The 22,958-nt window shown below is 36.9% G+C and overlaps 1 protein-coding gene across 1 annotated transcript in view; it reads right to left on the bottom strand.

Annotated features, from left to right (window-relative positions):
* Positions 1 to 10,746: 10,746 nt before the first annotated feature.
* The window catches only part of TSPAN7 (tetraspanin 7), a 100,675-nt gene continuing 88,463 nt past the window's right edge, over positions 10,747 to 22,958 (bottom strand). Inside the window, exons 6-8 of the mRNA XM_015814916.2 lie at positions 22,412 to 22,495; positions 13,849 to 13,921; positions 10,747 to 11,798 (exon numbers count right to left, since the gene is read on the bottom strand). Coding sequence (XP_015670402.1) covers positions 13,853 to 13,921; positions 22,412 to 22,495 — 153 coding nt within the window. The 3' untranslated portion in view covers positions 10,747 to 11,798; positions 13,849 to 13,852. The remainder of the gene's footprint in view (positions 11,799 to 13,848; positions 13,922 to 22,411; positions 22,496 to 22,958) is intronic.

The raw sequence follows: 22,958 nt of genomic DNA on the forward strand, positions 1-22,958 counted from the left end.
TCACAACATGATGGCAATGCATTCACATGGAGTTGCCCTTAAAAACCATTTGGAAGCTACTGCTGGCCCAGAATGTGGCAGTGCAGGCAACAGGCATACCGCAGTATGCCTATCTGATACCACTGATTTTGAGCTATATTGATTGCCAGTTGGCTTCTGGATACAATTCAAAATGCTGGTTACCATCTATAAAAATCTTCATGAGGCCTGGTTATTTAGTTTCTGTCCAACTGGTAAGATCTAGCAATAGTTAGATGCCACTGAGAGGGATTCTGGAAACATATCTTCTCTGTACTGGCACCTACACACTGGAACAATATCCCCATCAAGATCCTTAGGACACCCACCTTAATAATGTTCCAGAAGGCAATGAAAACTTGAAGCTTTTCCCAAGTCATGGAGTCAGGGGTTGGTAAGACCCTGTAAGATTTTATTCTGTTGGTATAGTTTTTTTTCCTCAGATGGGTGCTATGAATAATATATGACTGCCAGAATGCCTAATTTTCTATTTGGATCATTTTCTTAGTGGAAGGAAAGAGAAGAGGATGACCAGCAGTAAGATGGATGGATTCAGTTACAGTGGCGATGAGAGCATCATTGGGAGACTTGAAAGTACAAGTTAGGGACAGAACATCATGGAGAAAATCTATCTATATGGTCACCAAGAATCAAAGGCAACCAATCAATCATTCTCTCAGCCAGGTTTTTCTTGGCTTCACTCTACTTTCTTGCTATTGATAAAAGAATCTTTACATTAGAAACATAGCTAATAAGTTTTATGCATTAAGCTTCTTTTGGAGGGGGAACAAGAAGAATAACATAAATCTGTTTATCTCCAAGATGACAACATTAAAAGCTGTGCCTGTTTTTTGAAGCGTATCAAAAACTAACAATGTAATCCAGAATTATTTATATTAATTAGATTCTTGTGCTTGCTTCAATAGCCATTTTCTTTATATTTTCATTTTTCTTTCTTTTAATGACCCTGTAATCCTTTGCATTGGGTTGGAATCAGGGCAACTGAATGGAGCTGAGCATTTACTGGCCATATGCCCTTCCTGATGCCTATGCAGAGTTCACAGCAGATATTTTCTTTTTGCACCCAGGGAGAGAAATATCTGCTGCTACCTAGGATCAAACTTACAGCCTCCTGGTTGTGAGGCAAGAGCTCCACCTCTAGGCCACCAAGCCACCCCTTTCTTTATATTTTCAATTATGGTTTCAATACAGGATGATCTATAAGAGGGGGACTCAAGGAAGCCTATGTTTTTATATTCAAAGCAGGGATGTTTTATAATTCATACATACATTGATTAATTGGCATATTTATTTTGCAAAGGTGCAAAGTGATAACAAGGCTGCCCTGATTTGCCCTTCTTTGTTACAGGTCAAAGGAGAACTGAGAAAGAAACAATTAACTGATGGCGGTGCTTTTTTATGTCCTACCTAGCCTCTCATTCTCATGGATAGCATGATGTAAGTGGACCTAGATCTATGTACTCCTCCCATTCTTAAATCTTCTCTGCAAAATCACATGATAGGAAATGCACAAGCCCAAATTAGGCATTGCTTCAAAGTATTCCTACAATCTTTGAAGGGATGGGTACTAATTTACATAAATAACTTATATGCTCTCTTCGTAATTTAAAACTAAAAAGATCATTTGCATTTCAAATTAAAAGCCAAAGTATGGGTTTAATTTGGCTGAAAATGTTTTGCTGAAGCCCAACACGTTTCACTAATTGGACTTTGCAGCTAAATCTAAGCATAGCTGATGTCTATAGCCATGCTTAGGTTAGAATTCTGGAACTTTGTAATGAAATTTTATTATTTGGGATTTTTTTTTCTGTTTTGAAGTCCATGTTTCATTCTGGGTTTTCAGCCAGAAGATTAGCCCCTGGAAAATATAAATAATGGAAAAGTCCACATGAGATACATTCCCTGGTAACAGTGCAGTTAGGACTGTAGCTGAGGCTACTGAAATAACAAAATATGTCACCATTTTTTTCTGAAAAATCAGCTTTGACTAGAATTTGAGTAGAAATGGCTCTAAAATAATGCATGTCAGGAAAATGGTACTACAATGGTTCTAAGAAATTGAAGATATTTCAGGAAAGAAAGCCAAGGTGATTATGAGGCTCAGTTCCCAAAGAATAATGACAAAAGCCTCTTCTTAAATGTAGAAAAGTTGCATTAGGACTATCCTCAGGAATGGCAATATTCTTCTTTCTAGACTTTCTGCAGCTATGAAAAAAAAAGTTGAAAAAAACCCTGTAACATGAAAAATTACAGATGGGTACAGATATTTTTATACTGCCTATGAAATATAAGTGAACAAGTCATGATGATTTCATAATGCATACTGCATACTAAGTGATTGCAGACGTTGCAAAAAACCACATACCTCATAAAGTATGTTAGATTTTGTTCAACTCACTTGATAATGGACCATTAGAACACTAGAATGGGAAGATGCACTTCCTTGGCTATTGTGATGCATATAATTTATTCAATTACTTCTGTCAGATATTGATTGCTTTCACCCAAGGAATGAACAAACATGAATACAAACTTTATTTAGAAGCACATGGCACAATATCCATGAATGATACAAGTTCAAAATACCTATGGGAAATCTAATTAGGTTTACGCCGTAGTGAAATATAAATCTAATCATATGTTGATGTGACCACAAACAGCTTGCCATGACACTTTTTTCTGTTTAATTTTCATTTTATTATATAGTGCACTAATAAAAGAATATGTACAATGTTAACAATGCAACTTCAAAATTAAACATGATNATGATAATAATAACATTATAAATAGTAGTAACAATAAATATTTTTAAAGGTCCTGAAAATATGTTGCAAATTATTCAAAAGTTGTGTTCCTGCTGCTCTGTTAAAAAATATCAATAGTCGACCAATAGATATCATTACTCCATTACTAGAGTAATTTATACCAATTTTGTTGTGTAATTTTTTTAGCTTGCCCCCATGTCTTCCAAATCCCTAGACTGATGAATCCAAAATACCCTGGATATAGCCAGAAAGAATGTATGCATCTTTCATATATCATAAGGCTAATTTCAAAACAGAGATTACCTAATGCTATTTTCTCAGTAACAAGAAGCTTTATAGGCATCATGGCCTAAAGGTCCAGTTCCAAAAATGCAGCTGGATCAGGGCCTTCTGTACACTGAGCCAGGCCTAGTCTAATCTGTCTGCAATTTGGAGCCTGGTCCTTGAGCCATGACAATAAATGACCTTAGGGAAGGGGAAATTATACTTTACAGCTTATACTATACTTTTTGAAATAATTTCTCCCTTCAAACTGATTTTTCTTCTAATTAATTATTTATATAACAAATACTTACAAAAAATGCCTCACCCAGTATTATTATGCAATATTTAATTATTTTAAATATAAGTTCATTGCTTACTCTTAGTGTTTTGCTATTTGAAGTGGTAATCAATATTTTTTAAATATACCTGGTATGGGCTGCAGCAGAAATTCATTTTTGTTCTGTAAGAAATTTGTTCTTACTAATTTCATTCTTATCATGTGCTGAGTATGCAAAATAGAAAGAACGCTTCACATTTTATTGCCCTTAGCCCATGCCACAGTATTAATGATTTCTTGTTATGAAAGTTTTTCTTACTATATCCATCTTTGTAAGATCAAACACCTGCATTCGTTTTGTAATTCGCATTTTCAACCCATGTAGTTTTCTGAATCACATTAATCTTCAATGGACTTATTATCTGGCTGACTATCCCTTGGGGAATGTAATTAAACACATTCATTAATTCTCAGGGCAAGAAGGTTAATTACTTTTTAAAAATAAAAAACAAACCCAGCACTAATTGCCAATAACTTTTTATATGGAATTGATATTGCAAGCTGGTTTTGATTTTTATTTAATGTACCTTCTAATAACAATCTTAGGAAAAACTAAAAATGAAAAAGCCGGTGAGCTTTCATGTCAGCCTCACCAAGAATTCATAAACAATACAGTATAGCAAACTCTCATATTGGCATCAGACTTTACTATTTGCATCCGGCTTTCAGAAGAGCAAGCTTTGCTACTGTCTTTGGAATATCTTTAAATCATCAGAAATGTTTACAATACCACTTGACTACATGGCAAACAAGAACTGCCTTTATACTTCATGTTCCTTTCAAAAGGTGATTGATTAAGCAGTGCAGGCACTTAGGGCATATTCAGACTACAGCCTTCAGCTGCTCCTTTCCTCATTTGAGCTTGGTTCTCAGCTACGTTAAGAAAATCTTGACAGTCCTGAGACAGATAGTACACCAATGACATGTAAATTATTTAGTCCAGACAGTGGGCTATCATCTTATTCCACCAGACAATCCTGCTGCTATGGCTCCCATGCTTCCATTCCTCTTGGTAGGTCTTGTTCATCACATAGATACATACTTTACACACACACACACACACACACACAGTTAAATCGAATGTTTACATAAAATGTTAAAACATCAAAATACACATATATGTAGGCATAACAATCAGCTTCAAAATAAACATCCATTTGTTGCACGGACTAGTTGTAAAGTTTCTTTTTCAATGCTGTAATAACTTTGAACAGGGAATGGGACAACTTGCCACAGCCAGTTTGCTGCAGGACAATTTAACAATTCTATTTAATTATTTAAAATAAATAAAAATTATTTTAATTTTTGGCATTCGCATTTCATTCTATCCCTTTTTTTGCATCCTTTCTTCAATGATTCTATTCCACCTTTTCTTTGATATTAATGTAACTCTTGTCCCGCTGTGAGTTGTCCTGCGCCGAGTTGGCCGTGGCAAGTGGGCTGCAGTAAATTGTCATAGACCTCTTTGAACAGTGGCTAAGAGGGCAGTCATTAAGTATGGACAACCTGTACTTAGTTAAGGGGGCATTACTTCCTCCACAAAGTAGCCGATGAGCTGCAATTAGCCTGTAATGAAGTAATATGCATCAAACAAAACATACAGTAATGCTTGAGGCAACTTAGGGAGGCAAAGAGTACATTAAAACTACAGCAGCCAGACACAGCTGGAAGTCCTATTTGCACAGGGAACTGTCTACGTATGAAGCAACCTTATCCATTAATTTTGTTGAAAGGCTACAATAACAGAATTTTGCAAGTCAGAAGGCACATTTTCCTCTTTCACTTTTATTTTCCAAAGCGCTGGGTGGGGGATTCCTTCTGAGATGCTTTCCATGCCTCCATTCTTTTTGTGGGCTGAGATAGCTTTGTCTTCTCCTTCAAAAAAGGTTGCTAGAGTTTTCTGGTGACATGGCCACCAGACAGTATACTTCGATTCTTAGACTGCAGCCAGGTCTTCAGAAGGCAGTTCTTATTTAGGATCCTTGGTATATAATCTAGATGCCACTTTCTTCTAAGATAAAAATGAGAAAAACCATGAAGCCATTCTTTCAAAAATAACAACATTGTGTAAAATCTTGATTGCGCAAGCGTAATGTATTTGTACTACCTGTGCCTTTACATTTGTTTCATGGCTCTGCATTGAGTGGAAACTGGAAAGGTAAGCAGATTGGTCAGTGAGGAATCAACAGTTGCTTTCTTTGTCTTCCATATTTTGTCTTCGTGAAAGCTTGCATGAATTTCCATTCATATGTGTCTCTTGTGGTTTCCATTTTATTTTAGAAGATTCTTATGCCAATTTAACCCACTGCTTCTGGGTCACACCATATATAGACTTCAATCCATCTTTTAAATCAATGGAACTAAGGCCAACACTGTAATTTATTGAAGTCCTTGGCTGCTTAAATACAACTTCATTATTGGTTCCCTAAGCAGTGAATGCAAGCAGATTTCCTCCACCATTTCAGTCCTGCTGTAGTTCTGCTTTGCTCAGTCTGAAATTACTACCTTATGTACACTTTTTGATAGTAAACCCAGTGAACAGAGCTAAGTTTACTTACAAATAGAAATGCTGCATATTTATGGTGGAATAAATTTTAAGATGAACAATGCTGACAGAGAAATAATGGGCAACATGAAATCTGTTGTGAGGAATGAATGTTGTCTGAAAAAAAAGAAGAAAATGAGAAAATAGGTAAAACGTCTTCTGCCCATCTTGTAAATTGAATGAAATAGAAATGGATACTTAAGAAGTGTATGTTAAAATGGAATGGGTCCCAGATTAATGTGGAATGAATACAAATGTATGCCGAAGTGGTTTAGTTATCTAGAGGGAATGAATAAGGGCCAGATCATGAAACACATAAGAATGAAGAGGAAATTAGGGTTGAGAGGAACACAGAAAAAAAAATATTAATTCAAATGTCATTCATATATTCATTATTCTCTATATTGTTTTCCCTGATTTCATTAGCACGGCAACATTATTTGTCTATAGTTTATCATATCTTCTGGTTGTTACACTTTAAATAAATGGAGAAACACTACTTCAAATACTAGTAAATGTTTAAATCTGAAAAATCACTGAATAACTGAATGTGTTGAAGTGACCTTAAATAATGATCACTAGGAAACATTTAATCCAGTGGTGAGATTCAGTCAGTTCGCACCGGTTCAGCAGAACCGATACCTAATTTTTTGTTGAGTTCAGTGAACCGGTTATGATAAATCTGCTCAAACCTCCCCTGCCGTCTCCCTCCGCCAGCCCTGGTATCCCTCCACCAGCCCTCCATCACCGCCAGCGCATTTCTTGCACACAGCCACCGCCCTGCATTGGCCGGTGTCTCCCTTCTCCGTTCTGGAAATGGCAGCCCCATTTTCTGCCGCTTTCCTCCTGGCAGAAGGGAGGAAAGAAAGGACGTTTCATATGGAAGGATGCTAAGCTAAACTATGCCAGCTGGAGTTGGTGAGAAAGGCCAAGCTCCCTTCCCCAATGGTTCTGCAAAGCCCTAGAAGTGGATCCACTTCCCGCAGGGTTGGCCTTGGTACCTGCTTCAGAGGGCAAACAGAAGAACTTTGCTCTTTTTCTCCAGGAGGCTCTTTGAAATTGTCCCCCTTTGCCGTCATTCCCCCCTGGCTCCAAAATGGTGGAGGAGGACTAGGTAAATTCCATCCTCCATAGCATGGCAGTCCAGCTCAGGAGGGGAGTGAAAGGGAAGAGGCGGGCAGAGAACCCTTTAAGAGGTGCATGCGTAAAAACCAAGCTAGAGTGGGGGGGAGCCGCCCCACACACCCCACACCTGCTTACTTCAGGACCCGCACACCCAGACCACTCCCCGTTTGGTGACCTCCCCTCACCAGTTCAATGACCTGACTGCCCGCCCGCCTCTTCCCTTTTACTCCTCTCCTGAGCTGAACTGCCATGCTACAGAGGGTGGACCTTACTTAGGCCCCCTCCACTGTTTTGGAGCCAGGGGGAGTGATGGCGAAAGGCTCTTCCGCCACTGCACAACAGCCATGTCTGCTTCTGGAGGGGCTTTCTTTGGTCCCTGCCACCTCTGCTGCCCCACTTCGCCCTGCAGATCACCTGCCTGGCAGCAGCCTCCTCCGCCGCCGCCAACTCTCCCATGGCTTGCACTATGACGGGGGGCACAAACCTCCCCTGCCAGCTACCTCCACCAGCCCTTCATCACCACCGTGCACCTGCTTGCACAAAGCAGCAGCCCATGTGGGCTGCCTTCTTCCCAGCCACGAAAGAGAGAAAGGGAGAAAGGCAGCTTACGGTAGCTTCCTTCACCTCCCCGGGTGTCCTTAAGTCTTCCTTCCTTCCTTCTGCTGGTCAGCACTTTCTTGCTGCATTGCATCGGCTGGCATCTCCCTTCTCCATTCTGGAAATGGCAGCCCCGTTTTCTGCCACTTTCCTCCCGGAAGAAGGGAGGAAAGGAAAGATGCTTTGTATGGAAGGATGCTAAGCTCTGGGAAAACTACTCCAGCTGGATCTGGGCAAGGAAGACCAGGCTCCCCTTCCTCGATGGTTCTGCAAAACCCTTGAGAAGCGGATCCATTTCCCGCAGGTTTCGCCTCAACACCCACTTCGGACGGCAAGCAGAAGAGCTTTGCTCTTTTTCTCAAGGTCCTTTGAAATTGCCCCCCCACCCCTTCGCTTTTCTGCCTTAAAATCTAGAGAAGACACTCAGCTTCTTAGAAAAATCATACCAGTAACTACCGTATCCTCAGCTGATTAGGAGGAAAACATGTCTGCTCTGGATTTTAAGGCAGAAAAACAAAGAGGGAGGACAATTTCAAAGAGACACCGGCTGATGCAGGGCAGCAAGAAAGTGTGTGCAAAAAAGTGCTGTGGCAGCGACAGAGGGCAGGCGGAGGGATACCAGGGCTGGCGGAGGGATACGGCAGGGGAGACTTGTGTAAATTTATCATAACCAGTTTGCCAAACTCAACAAAAAATTAGGTATCAGTTCTGCTGAACCAGTGTGAACCAGCACGAACCGGCTAGATCTTACCACTGACTCTCTCCTCTCTTAGCTGTTTGTATTGGAGTTACTAAATTGTGCTGGTCAGAGTAAATAGCTATCTTAGGAATCAAGAACTGTCCCCTTAAGAGATAGCCTTCTGGGTAATGTAGTTTAAGTTATCTATTCATATCTGTATTCGGACTGGCCACTGGGAGGGACTTCTGATTAGTTACCAGATTTCCTGGCTATGTGCTGGCCAGAGAGGTCTTTATGAATTCCTGCCACGAGAACTGTTTGCTCCGTTAGCATGGAAGAAACTATCTCTTTTTACCTACGTGTTGGGGTCAGATTATGAAATGTACTTCAGAAGAATCCCTACAGAAACTGTTAGTTGATGTTTAGAGAATGCCTGACGAATTAAAGTAATCTGCATGAACCCTTTCCGTGGAGTTAATCTGTCTGTATCAAGCAATAGCCAGTTCCCTTTGCTTGTAACAGAACAGTAAAAAGAGTTATGTTTCTGAATCCTCATCTGCCTGCCTAAAGTAAAAAGAGATAGAAAGAAAAGAGATGTGTGTTAAATCCTTATTTGCCTGCCTAAAGAAAAAAAGCAAAAAAGGACTCTCTTTGTGTTTAACTAAGAAACTGCTCTGAGTAATCTGCATGAACCCTTTCCATGAAGTTAATCTGTCTGTATCAAGCAATAGCCAGTTCCCTTTGCTTGTAACAGAACATAAATAAAGTATGAATGTTCTGGATCTAGCCAGCATTATTCATTCCATATCATCCCAGGCCATTAGTAAAACAGAATAGGTATCCAACATTAAAGGATTAATTTGAAAAATAAAACAATATTAACAACAACGACAACAACAACAGTTGTGGGCAGTAGTAACAATCACTTCTAATTTTAGTAATAGCACCATAGTAGTTGCCAAGGTTGTCAGGTGCTAACGGCAGGTATAAAAATATAAGTAATTCTGCTTAATTATTTCATATCACAGTGGTTCTCAACCTTTTTAATACCGCGACCCCAGCCGGTCGTAAGTCGAGGACTAAACTGGTTGTAAGTCGACTAAACCGGTTGTAAGTCGAGGACTAAACCAGTCATAAGTCGAGGACTACCCAACCGGTCGTAAGTCGAGGACTTTCCCTGCCCGGGAGCGCCGCGCATGCGTGGTTCCGCCCCCTGCGCCGGCTGAGGCGTAGCTGGCAAGCGGCAGAGATGGAGCAGGCCAACCACCAGCTGGCCCAGCCCAAGGGAAGTAAGGCACCCACTGGAAAAGGGGAAAAAAATGGAGGACAAAAAAAATGGCGGACAGTCTTGCTTGGCGACCCCCATGAAATGGTCGATTGACCCCAAATGGGGTCCCGACCCACAGGTTGAGAACCACTGTCATATCAGATTGCTGCTAAAAACCCAGGAGGAACATGACCAGTCCAAAAGCAGGATTTTGTTGTTAATTGGGCTTCTGAGGATGTACCTTACACCACAATCCTTTTACAGACATTGTCTGACAAGAAAAAATACAAAAAAACTGGTATTTATTCTAGCAGGATGAAATTCAAGATGAATGTGATTACTGTGACCAAAAATAATTGTTGTTGAAACCTCCTTCTCCCCTTTACATGTAGCCAAATATGGTACAGAAAAACTAAATTATTCCCATCAGCAACAGTATCGCTCATTTAGCAAATCATCCTGAAAGTTTACACATGTGTTTTAGCCCCAAAGGCCAGCATTCTAACATGCCCTTTTCTCCACTGATTGCGTGACCAGGATTCTCAGTTTGAGTCTCAATGCAAGCCATGTAATGAGCCTGCAGAATTGGCCAGAGATTCCTCAGAACCTGACCTCAATTGTTGATTCAAGATTCTAGTTCAATTCACTGGAGAACAGAGGAAGGAGTCGTGGGGCAAAAGGCAGCAGATCCTAGTGCCTAATATTTATCAAAGCTTGAGAGGAGTGCAATCACAAATCACACATGATAAACCTCTCTTTTATCAGAGAGTCATCCAGATGTTCCTTTATCTTCAGATGAAACCAAAGCTAACATCTTGCTCTTGTATTTCACAGAGTGTCACTGAAAAGCCTACTTTAATGGCAAAACCACGCACTAAGTTCAGGTTGCATATGGTAATAATTAACAGCTGAACCAAAGGAACATTATTAATATGTAATACTAACATATTAGAAAAAAAAGAATATCATATATTAGAAAAAAAAGAATATCATATATTACACACTATAGAAACATGCCAGCAATCATGATATTTTCAGACATGTTTTAAAGCAATTTTATAACACTGCCACTGAAAACGAGATATCAAGAGTGCAAAAACTGGATTGAAAAATAAAGCAAAGCCAGTAGAAATCTGTAATGGTTCCATTTATTAATATGTATATCACAAATACAATATCAATGCATTCTTGTCGGCATGCTAGACAGAGGCCTTATTAAAAAAATCCTAGGTTTTTTAAAAAGGTCTTAAACTTTTGCTCCCCATCCTGAAAAATATTCCACACATTCTTTTTGTTATTATTATTTTGATTGATTTGACAATGAATTTGGTGGCAACTTCAATGCAAAAGGAGAATGAAACAGAAATAAGGATATAAGAAAAAAGTTGCATTACAGCACAATCTGATTCATAATTTATCTAATCAAAGAAAGCAAAATTACCAGCTTCACAGTAAGCAAACAACACACCTTAGTAACGGTATTACAGAAGATCAGATTCTGAGGCAAAATGCACTAGACAAAGGCCTATTGGCAAAAACACTAGGAATACAACACTGATCAAGAATGAAAGATGTAGCAGAATATCAATACATTAATTTCCCTCAACCAGATTTTGCACATTTATTTTCAAGTATTCCCCAAGTTATGTAATTGATTTTTTCTTATTTTGGGCAGTTGTTTGATAGGGGAGATTAGATAGATTGACACACTTTAGTAAAAGCTCTAAACAAAATCGAGAAATTAAAAACTTGATAAACCAAAATAATATATATTTTTCTATACAGGTTTAACATGGATGTGTGCAACATTTATTAACCATGGTGAAAGGCTAATGGTGCCCTCCAGTCACAACATGCACAGCCTAATCATTGCTGTCAATGAATTACCTCCGCTAACTTTACAATGCAACTACTGTCTGATCAAGAACAAACATACAGTGCCATCATACGCACAGTTGTTGAGATGGAGTGTACAGTACTGGATGCTCAATGGTTCAGGCTACTTTTTGTGGCACGACAGTACTTCACGGAATGGTACATTACGCATGGTACAAAGTTGAGAAAGTGTTGTTTTTATGTGTGTATACGTGTAGTTGTGTTATGTGTGCTCTAACATTCTTTAGAAGTCTTCCAAGAATTTTCTAGTTCCTGATTGAAAACAGGTACTGTATTTCACACTCCTGGAGATGTACAGAAAGAAAGAGAATAATATATTGTTTTCATTTCCATCAATCATAAGATTTCTATTGGGTAAATACATTTTCTTCCAAGTGACTCTGATGGAGAAGTTAACTAATTCATCAAAGAAAAGAACTCTGGGAGCAAGCAACCTTATATATTGGTAATAGTTTCTCCTACACTACATCTTCAAGGGACATCAAATGAACATTTCTCCCCTGCACTGCAACTTTGGTGATTCCTTTAAGTGGTACTCCTGTAAAATCATTAAGGGAATCACCAATTTTAAACACATTTTTTGCCATATGGGAGTTGTCATTATGAATAATTAGGAACTCAAGATCTAGCTCTATTTAATCCATGGGAATTATATAATATATACCACATGATCAAGACGTCCTGCATTGACTTCAATGTCTTAACAGTACATGTTGTTTCTGTATACAAATAACTGTTACTGGCAATGAAATGACAGTATTAGCATCCCTGGAAATGTTGGACTAAGGCTAAGCCAATGATTTCACTGTTTCTATTTGCTCATGTCTTTGAATGTCCTGCACACAGGTTTCCTATGAATGCAAACAGTTTCTATGTCCTCAGAAATTCCTCCATTTTCTGCAAGATTATAATATATAATAATANGCAATGTCTGCAAGAAAACAACCAAACTCAGGGAGCACCAACGACCCCTCACATCTGTTTTTGTGTGTATGAATCTCCTCTTCCACTGAATTAAAAGGGAATCCATACAAGGATATATGTTCAGGGCACTGATCTATATGCTCATATATCACTTTGGATGAGGTAAACAGATCACTGGGCATTTAGCATAGATTCTAAAACATTGATGGCTTCAAAAGTAATAATCCACATACTGTGCCCAGAAGAGACTGGCATGTAGTGGACTTGCTCTAAACATTCTGGTTCCGTTTGGATCATTTACTATTGCATTGAGTTCCTGCTCAAGCTTCTGTTCTACTATGAAAGACATGGACCAGCTTCCTTGCAGTGCATATTATCATAGGAGTAAGGAAGCATGCATAGCTATGGTAAGAATCCAATTTCTCTGTGAATAGGCATGATTTATGCATACGCTTATGCTCATTAAAAACACTCCTGGGTGAATGGGAATCAAATGGGTAGAAGGTCAAATCCAAGAGCACTCTAAAATTGTACCTTTGGGGGTTTTTTTAAAAGGAGTCAAATGAGATCATTTTTTAAAATCAGTAGTTCTAGTGGCCGAGAATGTTTCTCTGGCTTCTCTGGATAAATTTCACCTTTTAAACTACTACTTACAACAGTTCATTTAGTGACCGTTCAAAGTTACAAAAGCACTGAAAAAAATGACTTATGACCATTTTTCACACTTACGACCATTGCAGCATCCCCATGGTTACATGATCAAAATTCAGATGCTTGGCAACTGGGTCATATTTATGACAGCTGCAGTGTCCTGGAGTCATGTGATCGCCTTTTGCGCCCTTCTGACAAGCAAAGTCAATGGGGAAGCTAGATTCACTTTACAACCGTATTACTAACTTAACCACTGCAATGGTTCACTGCAAGAAAGATTGTAAAATGGGGCAAAATTCACTTAACAACTATCTCACTTAGCAACAGAAATGTTGGGCTCAACTGAGGTTGTAAGTCAAGGATTACCTGTACTGATTTTAAATGTGGGTTTAGGGTTGCCAAGTTTTATAGTGATGGAAATGAGACCACACATTCCAGAATATCAGCAGGGGGAGTATTTTAAAATGCCATTTTTGTCTATTAATTTAAAACAAAAAAAATAGAAAATCGTATTATAAGATGGTCACCTACAGAATGCTTTTTATTGTTCTGCTTTATCATTAATGCCATTCAGCACTGACTGTGTTTTCACTGATATAAACCACCCAGAGTAACATTGGCTGAGGCTGATGGGAGTTGTGCTTACTGCAATTAAAAAGCCAGGCTGGGGAGAGCAGCTATAAAATCTATCTTCCTCCAAATGGAAAGCAAAGCCTTTGCCTGACTCTGAAAAAGGCATGCAGCTGTACAGAATCTCACCTTGTTACACCATCTCATACTGATTGGCAGTAATAAACCGGGACAGACAGCACGCCAGCAGCATGCCAATCAGCTGCAAAAAAGATAGAAAAAGAATCATGCATTTAATCCAGTCCTGAAATACACTGAGTCTGCAAACAGGATGTTAGATTTTTAAATTTGTGGTAATATGTAAAATGAAATAATATATAATAAAGCCTACAGCCAAAATAAAAACTTCAAACTAATGCAAACAGGAAAGAGGCAATTCTAATAATTTATTTGATACACCTCTCCCTTTTTATCCCCCCCCCCTTTTTTAAGACAGCACTGATTTCATTGTATTTGCCTCTAAGCAATCTATCCATTCTAGCAGGTGGGAGTGGAATTGAAGCCATGTCATATTGGCTTTTCAAAATGAAGCACTGTGTTGGAGGAAGGCAACTATGAGTTCGTAAGGGATTAAGTTAGTCTAGTAAAGCACCAAGCTACAAACTAGGAGAGGAATGAAAGTTGGCTGGGTGACTTTGGACCAATCACTTTTTCTCAGCCCACATCAGTGTTTTTGTTGTGGGGAAAAAATAGGAGGAGGAAGGAGTATTAGGTAAGTTGTTGTGAGTTGTTTATAAAAATAATTCAGGTGAGATTTTAAAAAAATCTAATATCTATCTTGGTGGGGAAGATGCATTTTAATCCTAGAACAGGGGTGTCAAACTGCTGGCCCGCGGGCCTGGCTCATCACCAGGAAACCGTGCCCACCCCATTGCTGGCAATGGAGAAAAAGCTCTGATACGTTGCGCGACGTCACGTGATGTCACAAGTTTGACATATCTGTCCTAGAAGTTCTACATATAGTTATTATCTTTCATTTTTCAATGGGCTGTTAATTTTAGAGGTGCAATTTCAGGGGTTCCACTAAATAAATTGGAATTAAAATTTTTCATATGGACCATAAATTGTTGACCAATTTATGGGATGGAAAAAGGCTGCATCGGTTATATGTTTACTGATATATGTGCAGGCAAATACAAATGTCAGGTTAAATATTGTTTATATGCCTACAGGTAAGCAGTTGAGAACAGAATGGTGATATCGAGCCTTCTCAATGATTGTGGCTAGGGTATAACCTCCAGATCAAAGTACTCTCCCGAGTGGTTGCTGAGCTGAAGTCAGCACAGTGAATTCCAGATTTTATTATGCTGCCTCGTACCTAGCTGTACATGTACCTCACAGGATTCTCTTGTTTCCTTCTATGTTGGCATAGCAACAGTAGATGATCAGATACAGAATAGCTTCAGATGTTACAAATACTTTGGAATTTAGCTAGCAGCATCTATTTTCAAAATTAAAACAAAAACAAAAACAAAATGCATAGGGAAGATGTTCAGGATATGTGTGAATTTAGCCTGCAGAGTGTTCTTACGAAAGCTTCTTTATTAGATGTTAGAAACAAATGCCACTAGATAAAAAAAGGTGAGAGACGCTTGGTTTTAATATACAAAGCTGTTACCCGTAGACTACCGAGGCATCTCATATTTTGGAATAATGAAATTAATTTGGGATGGCTCTGTAACATGACTGGTGAGTATGCTAGAATGGAAAATATTCAAGAAAGAAGATTAAAACTATACAGTCACAGCAATGTAAGCATAGCAGTATAAGCTTGCTATATAGGCCATAGCAAATACTCTTAATTGTTTTTCCAAATGGTTCAATACACTTCATCAGCCCAGTCAGGTGAATGAGGTTTGGGAGTCTTGACTGCCATCTTTCTGCAGCTTTCCTTGAGGGTTGCCATTTTCTAACCTGACCAAAAACCTTCACACTTGCTTCTGTAGAGAGTTACTTAGTCATCTATGTGGATTAGTAATCTGCTTCTTTCATTTTTTTAGAAGGCCCACCATGAAAGTATCACAAACATTAAGAAAATATTTAGCTTTGTTTCACTGAATGTCTTAGAAATGCTTATACGGAAATAAAAAAAAATAGCATTCCTCAAACCAGTAGAAAATATTTTGTTATAAAATAGAAAATGATGAATTATTGAAAATGTTTAATAAGAAGTCGCTATTTGAAAATAGGTAAAATAATGACTGAATGAAATGGAAGATATGAAGACATAAAGCAATTTTTGAAAGAAATTCTGGGGAATTATGTTTAAAAAACCTTATCAGCAATTTATTTTGGACAATGTCTAGAGATAAAATTCAGATGTGAAAGTGAAAAACAAATTAAGGGGTAAATAGATGTGAACAGTTTGGTCTAGTGCAGGCATGTCAAACTGCCGGCCTACGGGCCGAATGTGTCACGCCAAAACCGCGCCCAACCCATTGCTGGAAATGGGGGAAAAGTCCTGATACGTTGTGACGTCGCAGGTTTGACATGCCTGGTCTAGTGGATAAGGCTCCTGGATAGAAACCAGGAGACTGTGAGTTTTAATTGTACTTTAGGCCTCTCTCTCAGCCCAACTCACCTCAGACGGTTGTTATAGAAGAAGAAAGAAGTATTAGATATGTTTGCCACCTTGAGTTATTTATAAAAATAATGAACATGGGATAAAAATATTCAGATCTAAATCTAACTGTATTACTAAGGGTTAAAAATATATTGGAATTTTTACTGATCAATTAATAAATATTAAACATTTGACCTACAAGTATGTCAAATGGATTATATGCTAAAATTAAATTTAAAAAGTTCAAGTTAAGAGCTGACTTTTCAAATATGTGATTTAGCCTTCAATTAATTAGCTACCTTGAAAAATGGGAATGGGAATTTTTTGTGCTTTATATGCATGATAAATTTTAAAAGCATGCATGCCACCTGATTAATCACAAAAAATGTTTTAATAAAAGATACAAAGAGGGTATGAATTTAGAAGACAACTTTGTATAGAACTTCAACTTACGCCTATTATATCAATTAGTTAACAGCAAGATGATTAAAATTAGAACAAAATTTCTGTCTTCCATCTTTAACAAGGTAAATTGTTGATAAAACACTATTTTTTCTAAAAAAAAACAACCCACCAAATGATTAAAATGTTAAAACTCTGAATATTTATAAATGTTAAAAATAAAGAACTTTCTTTGGTCAAGAGGAGCTTGCATGTACTTGAGGTAAGGATTTCTGATGTAAGAATATACATGTTCTTATGTTATGTTGAACTGAGATAGATTTTTAAATAAAAATAGAGTAAAGGATTGAAGAATTATCATTTTTCTTTTATTTATTTTTTTGCCCAGTTTGCATGTTAAGGGAAAAACTTCTGACGCAATATATTGTATACACTGATGGAGTGTGAACTATCTACAATCAAGAAAACACCAAGATATGATACTAGATGGAATAATTAAAAAATGGAAGCAGTGTCTGACACTCTGAACAAGGCAAATTGTATACTCAGGATTATTAGGAAAGGGACTGAAAATAAAACCTACCGACATTGTAATGTAATGTTATACAAATTATACACAATATCCACATTTGGAATATTATTCCTAGTTATGATTGCCACATAACAGCTGAAAACAGTAAAAACAGTATAAAAGGTGGCAATTAAAATGATCAAGGAGCTTGAACATCTTTCTTATGAGAAATGGCTAGAGTGTTTGGTACTATAGCTAGTAATAAAAGTGATGGATCAAGTAAATGCCTAAGATGTATAAGGTGTATAAATCATGCATGATATGGGGAAAGTGGATGTACTGTAAATGTTTTTCTCCTACTCAACACTTTAGGATTAAGACGACTTGAAAGAGATTAGAATAGAATAAAATTAGAATTAGAAATAGAAATAGATATTATATAGTGTATAATTGTCCACTAGGGATCTCGGAGTTCTAGTGGACAATCACTTAGATATGAGCCAGCAGTGTGCTGCAGCTGCCAAAAAAGCCAACACAGTGCTGGGCTGCATTAACAGAGGGATAGAATCAAGAACACGTGAAGTATTAATACCACTTTACAATGCCTTGGTAAGGCCACACTTGGAATACTGCATCCAGTTTTGGTCACCACGATGTAAAAAAGATGTTGAGACTCTAGAAAGAGTACAGAGAAGAGCAACAAAGACGATTAGGGGACTGGAGGCTAAAACATATAAAGAACGGTTGCTGGAATTGGGTATGTCTAGTTTAATGAAAAGAAGGACGAGGGGGGACATGATAGCGATATTCCAATATCTCAGGGGCTGCCACAAAGAAGAGGGAGTCAAGCTATTTTCTAAAGCGCCTGAAGGCAGGACAAGAAGCAATGGATGGAAACTAATCAAGGAGAGAAGCAACCTAGAACTAAGGAGAAACTTCCTGACAGTTAGGACAATTAAACAGTGGAACAACCTGCCTCCAGAAGCGGTGAATGCTCCAACACTGGAAGTTTTTAAGAAGAGACTGGACAGCCATTTGTCCGAAATGGTATAGGGTTTCCTGCCTGAGCAAGGGGTTGGACTAGATGACCTCCAAGATCTCTTCCATCATCATCATCATCATCATCATCATCATCATTCTGGATTTAGTACCATCAGACATGATAACGGTTACTAACATTAAAAGAAGATTGGAGAAATTCATGAAGGACACGTCTACCATAGGCTATTAGTTCTAAAGATTCTATACGTTGGAAGCAGCATTCTTCCAAATACCAGTTGCAGGGGAACAACTGGCAGAAGGTATGTCTTTATCTCCTGCGTATGACCATAGTGGCATTTGTCTAGCTGGTTTGAGAAATAAACTGCTGAGCTAAGAAAGAACTTTGGCCTGATCCAACAGGACTGTTCTTATTTCATATGATTCTAGTATTTTAATAGTAGTGTAGAGTACCTCAGTTGAAACCAAACATATTTAATATATCCTAGCCTGCTATTGACAGCTAATAGTTAAAGGATGGTTTTCATAATACTGAATTCTAAATCAAACAAAATCATAAATGTTTACAAAACAATTTCTGATTGGACCACTTCTCTGATACAACAATAACATTTCTTTTATAGCCAGAACTGCCAATGTGAAATTATAATCAGCTCTTTTTAGCTTAAAATGTTAGAAACTACATTATGGAAATGTATGTTATAACTAAAAAGAAAAAAAGATATCAACTGTCATGTATGGAGCTAGATAGATTTCCTACCTTAATCAGGCCATAATTATAAATTCCAATTCATCTGTCTGGTTACTTGGTGCCTAGTATCTATTTAAAACATAGTCAGTAAACTTCATTTCTTGACCCATTTTCTTTTTCTTTAAAACAAAGAGTAATAAACTAAGGGCATTATGTTATCTTTTATGTCAGAATGCATCAAAACATTCTCAAATCACTTTGAGAACGATGCAAACAAATTACCAATTGGCAAAACTGCACTAAAATCCTTCATACTCTACAGCTTTTAACACTATATTTTATCTCATGTTCAGTTTTCAACAGCTTCACTGATTCTATAAAACTGATCAACAATCAAAAATCTTTTATTTTGGGGGGGGATTATTTGTGACAAAAACAAGCACTTTCAATGAAAATAATCTGGAAGGGACTCTCAGTATTACTTAATGTTTTGTCATATCTTGTGATATCTTCTTAATTAATTATTCCTGCATTTCTATTTTCACAAGATCATTATATAGCCTTCTGACTTATGCATGTTTAGGGTCGTTCCAGCTTTCAGGGAAGTGCAAAATTTCCTTCCTTTGTTTTGTGGAAGTCCAGATAGTATTATCTTCCATTCCAAACAACCCAATCTTTTCCCATAAATTCTTTCATTTCTTTTTTCCCACATAAAATATGAAAAGGATGGCTAAACAATGTCATTTGATTGGCACTCTAGGAACTAACTATCTAAAAGTAACCTTTATTCAGAATAAATACCATTGATCAATGGAATTTTATATAAATAAATAAACATAAGTAGAAATGGTCTGTTCTTTGCATTGCTGAATTTAGCTTTTGACAAAAGGCTTCATAAATGTTGAACTGGATACGCACATTCATTTTTTTTTATATCCTTCACCATGTCTCTGGTCAAACATATTTTTCAAGTGTTTGAAATATATTTGGATGTGACTGTGGATCAAGATATCTATTAGTGAAATGAGCAACCTTGATTTAGTTAAAAGCAACATTTTGAAATTATTTTAAGTCTCCAAGAAATGTAGTGGGGTAGAATGATAAGATGTTGCTAGAAAGACAAAGTTGACATTTCTAGACACTAGGATGCATTTGGTTTGAGGAGGTTGTTCTAAAGGGGAAAGATTGTTAACCTTAGGATCTATTCTATTACCTTTTCTCTTTTTAAAACTCAAACTCTCATTACCAATCACTTGGTGATTGGCCTCCAACTTGCAGCAGCCTAGGTTTGGACTCCAGACGCCCAAACTCGCTATAAATCATAGACTAATTCTTGAAAAAAAAGGACATTCTTTACTTTTAGCTCTAATAAGTACCACAGAAGAATCATTTTCTGAAAATATGAATTAGTCTTATCCATGAAGAGCACTTTCTTATGAAAATGCCAAATTATGTCTCATTCCTCTAAAAAGGTGAATTTTAGAAAAATATATTTTTAAGTCTTATTTTCTCAATAAATAGTATGTTTCAAAATATTTCTAGAAATGTTTATAGAAACAAAACACACATACAACCTTTATTCTGAAAAAGCATTTCAATAGTTGAAATGTGCCTCTTCCCCAAAAACTATTCTCAAATTCAAACTGAACCTAGAAGTGGCTTCCAGTTTTAGATTCTATTGTACTTCATAGTCTATGATATTAATTTTTTTATTTTGATTCACTCAGGTAGCGCACAAATATTTAAATTTACTCTAACAAGTAAACTGTCAAACTAAAAATATAAAATAATGAACCATAGACAAAACATATGCCTACATATTTTCCTCTACTATATTAAAAGAGATAATATGTTGAAAAATTGATTTCTAATACATTTAAGTGCCTAGTCTCAGTCCTCTCTAATTAATAAAAAAATCAACTCATGCTGTAAGTAATATAATTTGTTCTGTATTTTAAATCTAATGATCTCTTTTTAAAGCAATACCTACAACATGGGATTTTTTACAATTATTTTTCTTAAATATATGTTGATCTAGATGTGATTGGAAAATATCCATTTCATCTTATGTGATCTTTGGTAACAAATTTTACCAGATGATATCCTTTTTGTTTCTATGCTTCTAAATTACTGCAACCTACGGAATAAACTTTTGATAGGGAAACAAAACAGAGAGCTCTCAAAGGAAGTTCTAGGTACACCTTTGCTTCTCTTTTCTGCACTGCTATGGTGCAAAACAAGAGGATTAAACTGCTACACTGAACCAATCCCTGAAAAGATTAATCTAGTAGAACCAAGATTCTGCTTCCAATGGCAGTGAGACAAAAAGCTCATGACAAGAGTTCTTTGTGACATATCGCCATCCATCTGCATTCAAGGTCCCTGAACGTAAGAGGTCGTCTCCTCCTACCAAGGGCAATGCTTGCACCTGTCATTAAGACTTATTCTCCAGAAATCTGCTTACTTTTTTGAAAAGTAATTTTGACTGCTAGTTATTTAATATACTTTGTTTAGTGAATGTTGTAAGTTAACTATGTATTAACTAGCTTCTTTGCTTTTCTTAACTCTACCATTAATCAATTTAGTGGTTAATATTGAAATCTAAAACAGCATTTAAACTGCTATTAATTTCTTAACTGCTATCATCATTGTTTTCAGCAGCAGCAGCAGCAGCATCACAAAAATAATCCAACTAAACAGTCAAGCAAATGACTGAAAGTAGTTGGTCTGAATACCTCTTACTATTGCAGATACAACTCAGAATATGAGATGTGACTGGTAGTACTAGGCTTTATTTTAGGGCGATGTGTTGAATTAATTGAATCTGTGAATAATCTCAGAAAATTAGAATCAGATTTATTTAATTTGGCATACTATTTTAACATAACCATAGCAAAAAGAAGGACTCAATCCTTCTTTGTGCTTAAAACTAAAGAAATTAGAGACACATTTTCTAATTTCTGAAGAAAGAAATTCTCATGTAAAGCAGCTTCATTAGTATGTTATCCTGACTTTGATTTTTAGATGCAGCAGTTACATAAAATTCACATTTGTCTATAACAAATGCTAACTGCTTGAGTCTCAATAAAATGAAATATTTGTTGATGGCCTTAATTATAACCCCCTAAGTGGTACCAATTAAGCATTTGCTTCCAGCTTTCTTGTTTGAAACATGATGAGATTCCAAATTTGATATTTTTTTAAACAAAAACAAATCTAAGCTATGAAACTCCCCATGCAAGCTGTGAATCAACTATTTGTCATGTGGACTGTTTATGCTTCATTTAAGCTACTTTTATTAGGTTAACCTTTATTTGACCCAATGGAAGAATCTTTTCACCCCCTTGAGGCTGTCATTAGCTGGGCTGTAACTGATATTCTCTAGGGGAAACTCCATTTAAGTTAGAAAAAGAAAAATCAATGAATAGATGACCTAAGAATTAATGAACAGTTTGAGGCCTGCACCTCTCCATAATCCCTCTCTGAACCTGGGCCAAACACACTTCAAAGCAATAAAATGGCATACCTGTGAGAATGCAATTCCAAAAGCCACTCCAGCTATGATTCCCATATTGGTCTCCATAAAACTGGTCACCAAATCGTAACAGCCCTAAAGAAAACAAAGAACATTTAATCACTCTTCAAAACTATATCTTTTTGTCCATATTTAATGCTCATTTGAATAATGGTTATTCAGTTCAATGCACAAAACTCAATGGCACACCATCTACCAATAATAATAAAAATTGACAAGGACTATATCAGTATAACACTTTTTATAACTCATAAATTGTATATTTTAAAGTAAGATTAAAACCAAGAAATGTTATCAAAGGAACATTTAGAAAAAGTCGTTTCCTTAATGTACCACCCCGGTAGAAGAAATATACAGTATCAATATATCTAAATAATTATATTCATTTATAATCTTCCCATATTGTAGAGATATAACTTTTCTGAAATTCATCACAATCGAGAATGATTTAAAATACTTCTTTAATTATTCTGTCCCCACTGCATATTCTCACTACAATTGTTGAAAAATTAACAGCAAAATTACCTGATAAAATATC

This window comes from Protobothrops mucrosquamatus, unplaced genomic scaffold (assembly GCF_001527695.2).
Source record: "Protobothrops mucrosquamatus isolate PMUCROS unplaced genomic scaffold, P.Mucros_1.0 scaffold294, whole genome shotgun sequence".
Lineage (NCBI taxonomy): Eukaryota > Metazoa > Chordata > Lepidosauria > Squamata > Viperidae > Protobothrops > Protobothrops mucrosquamatus.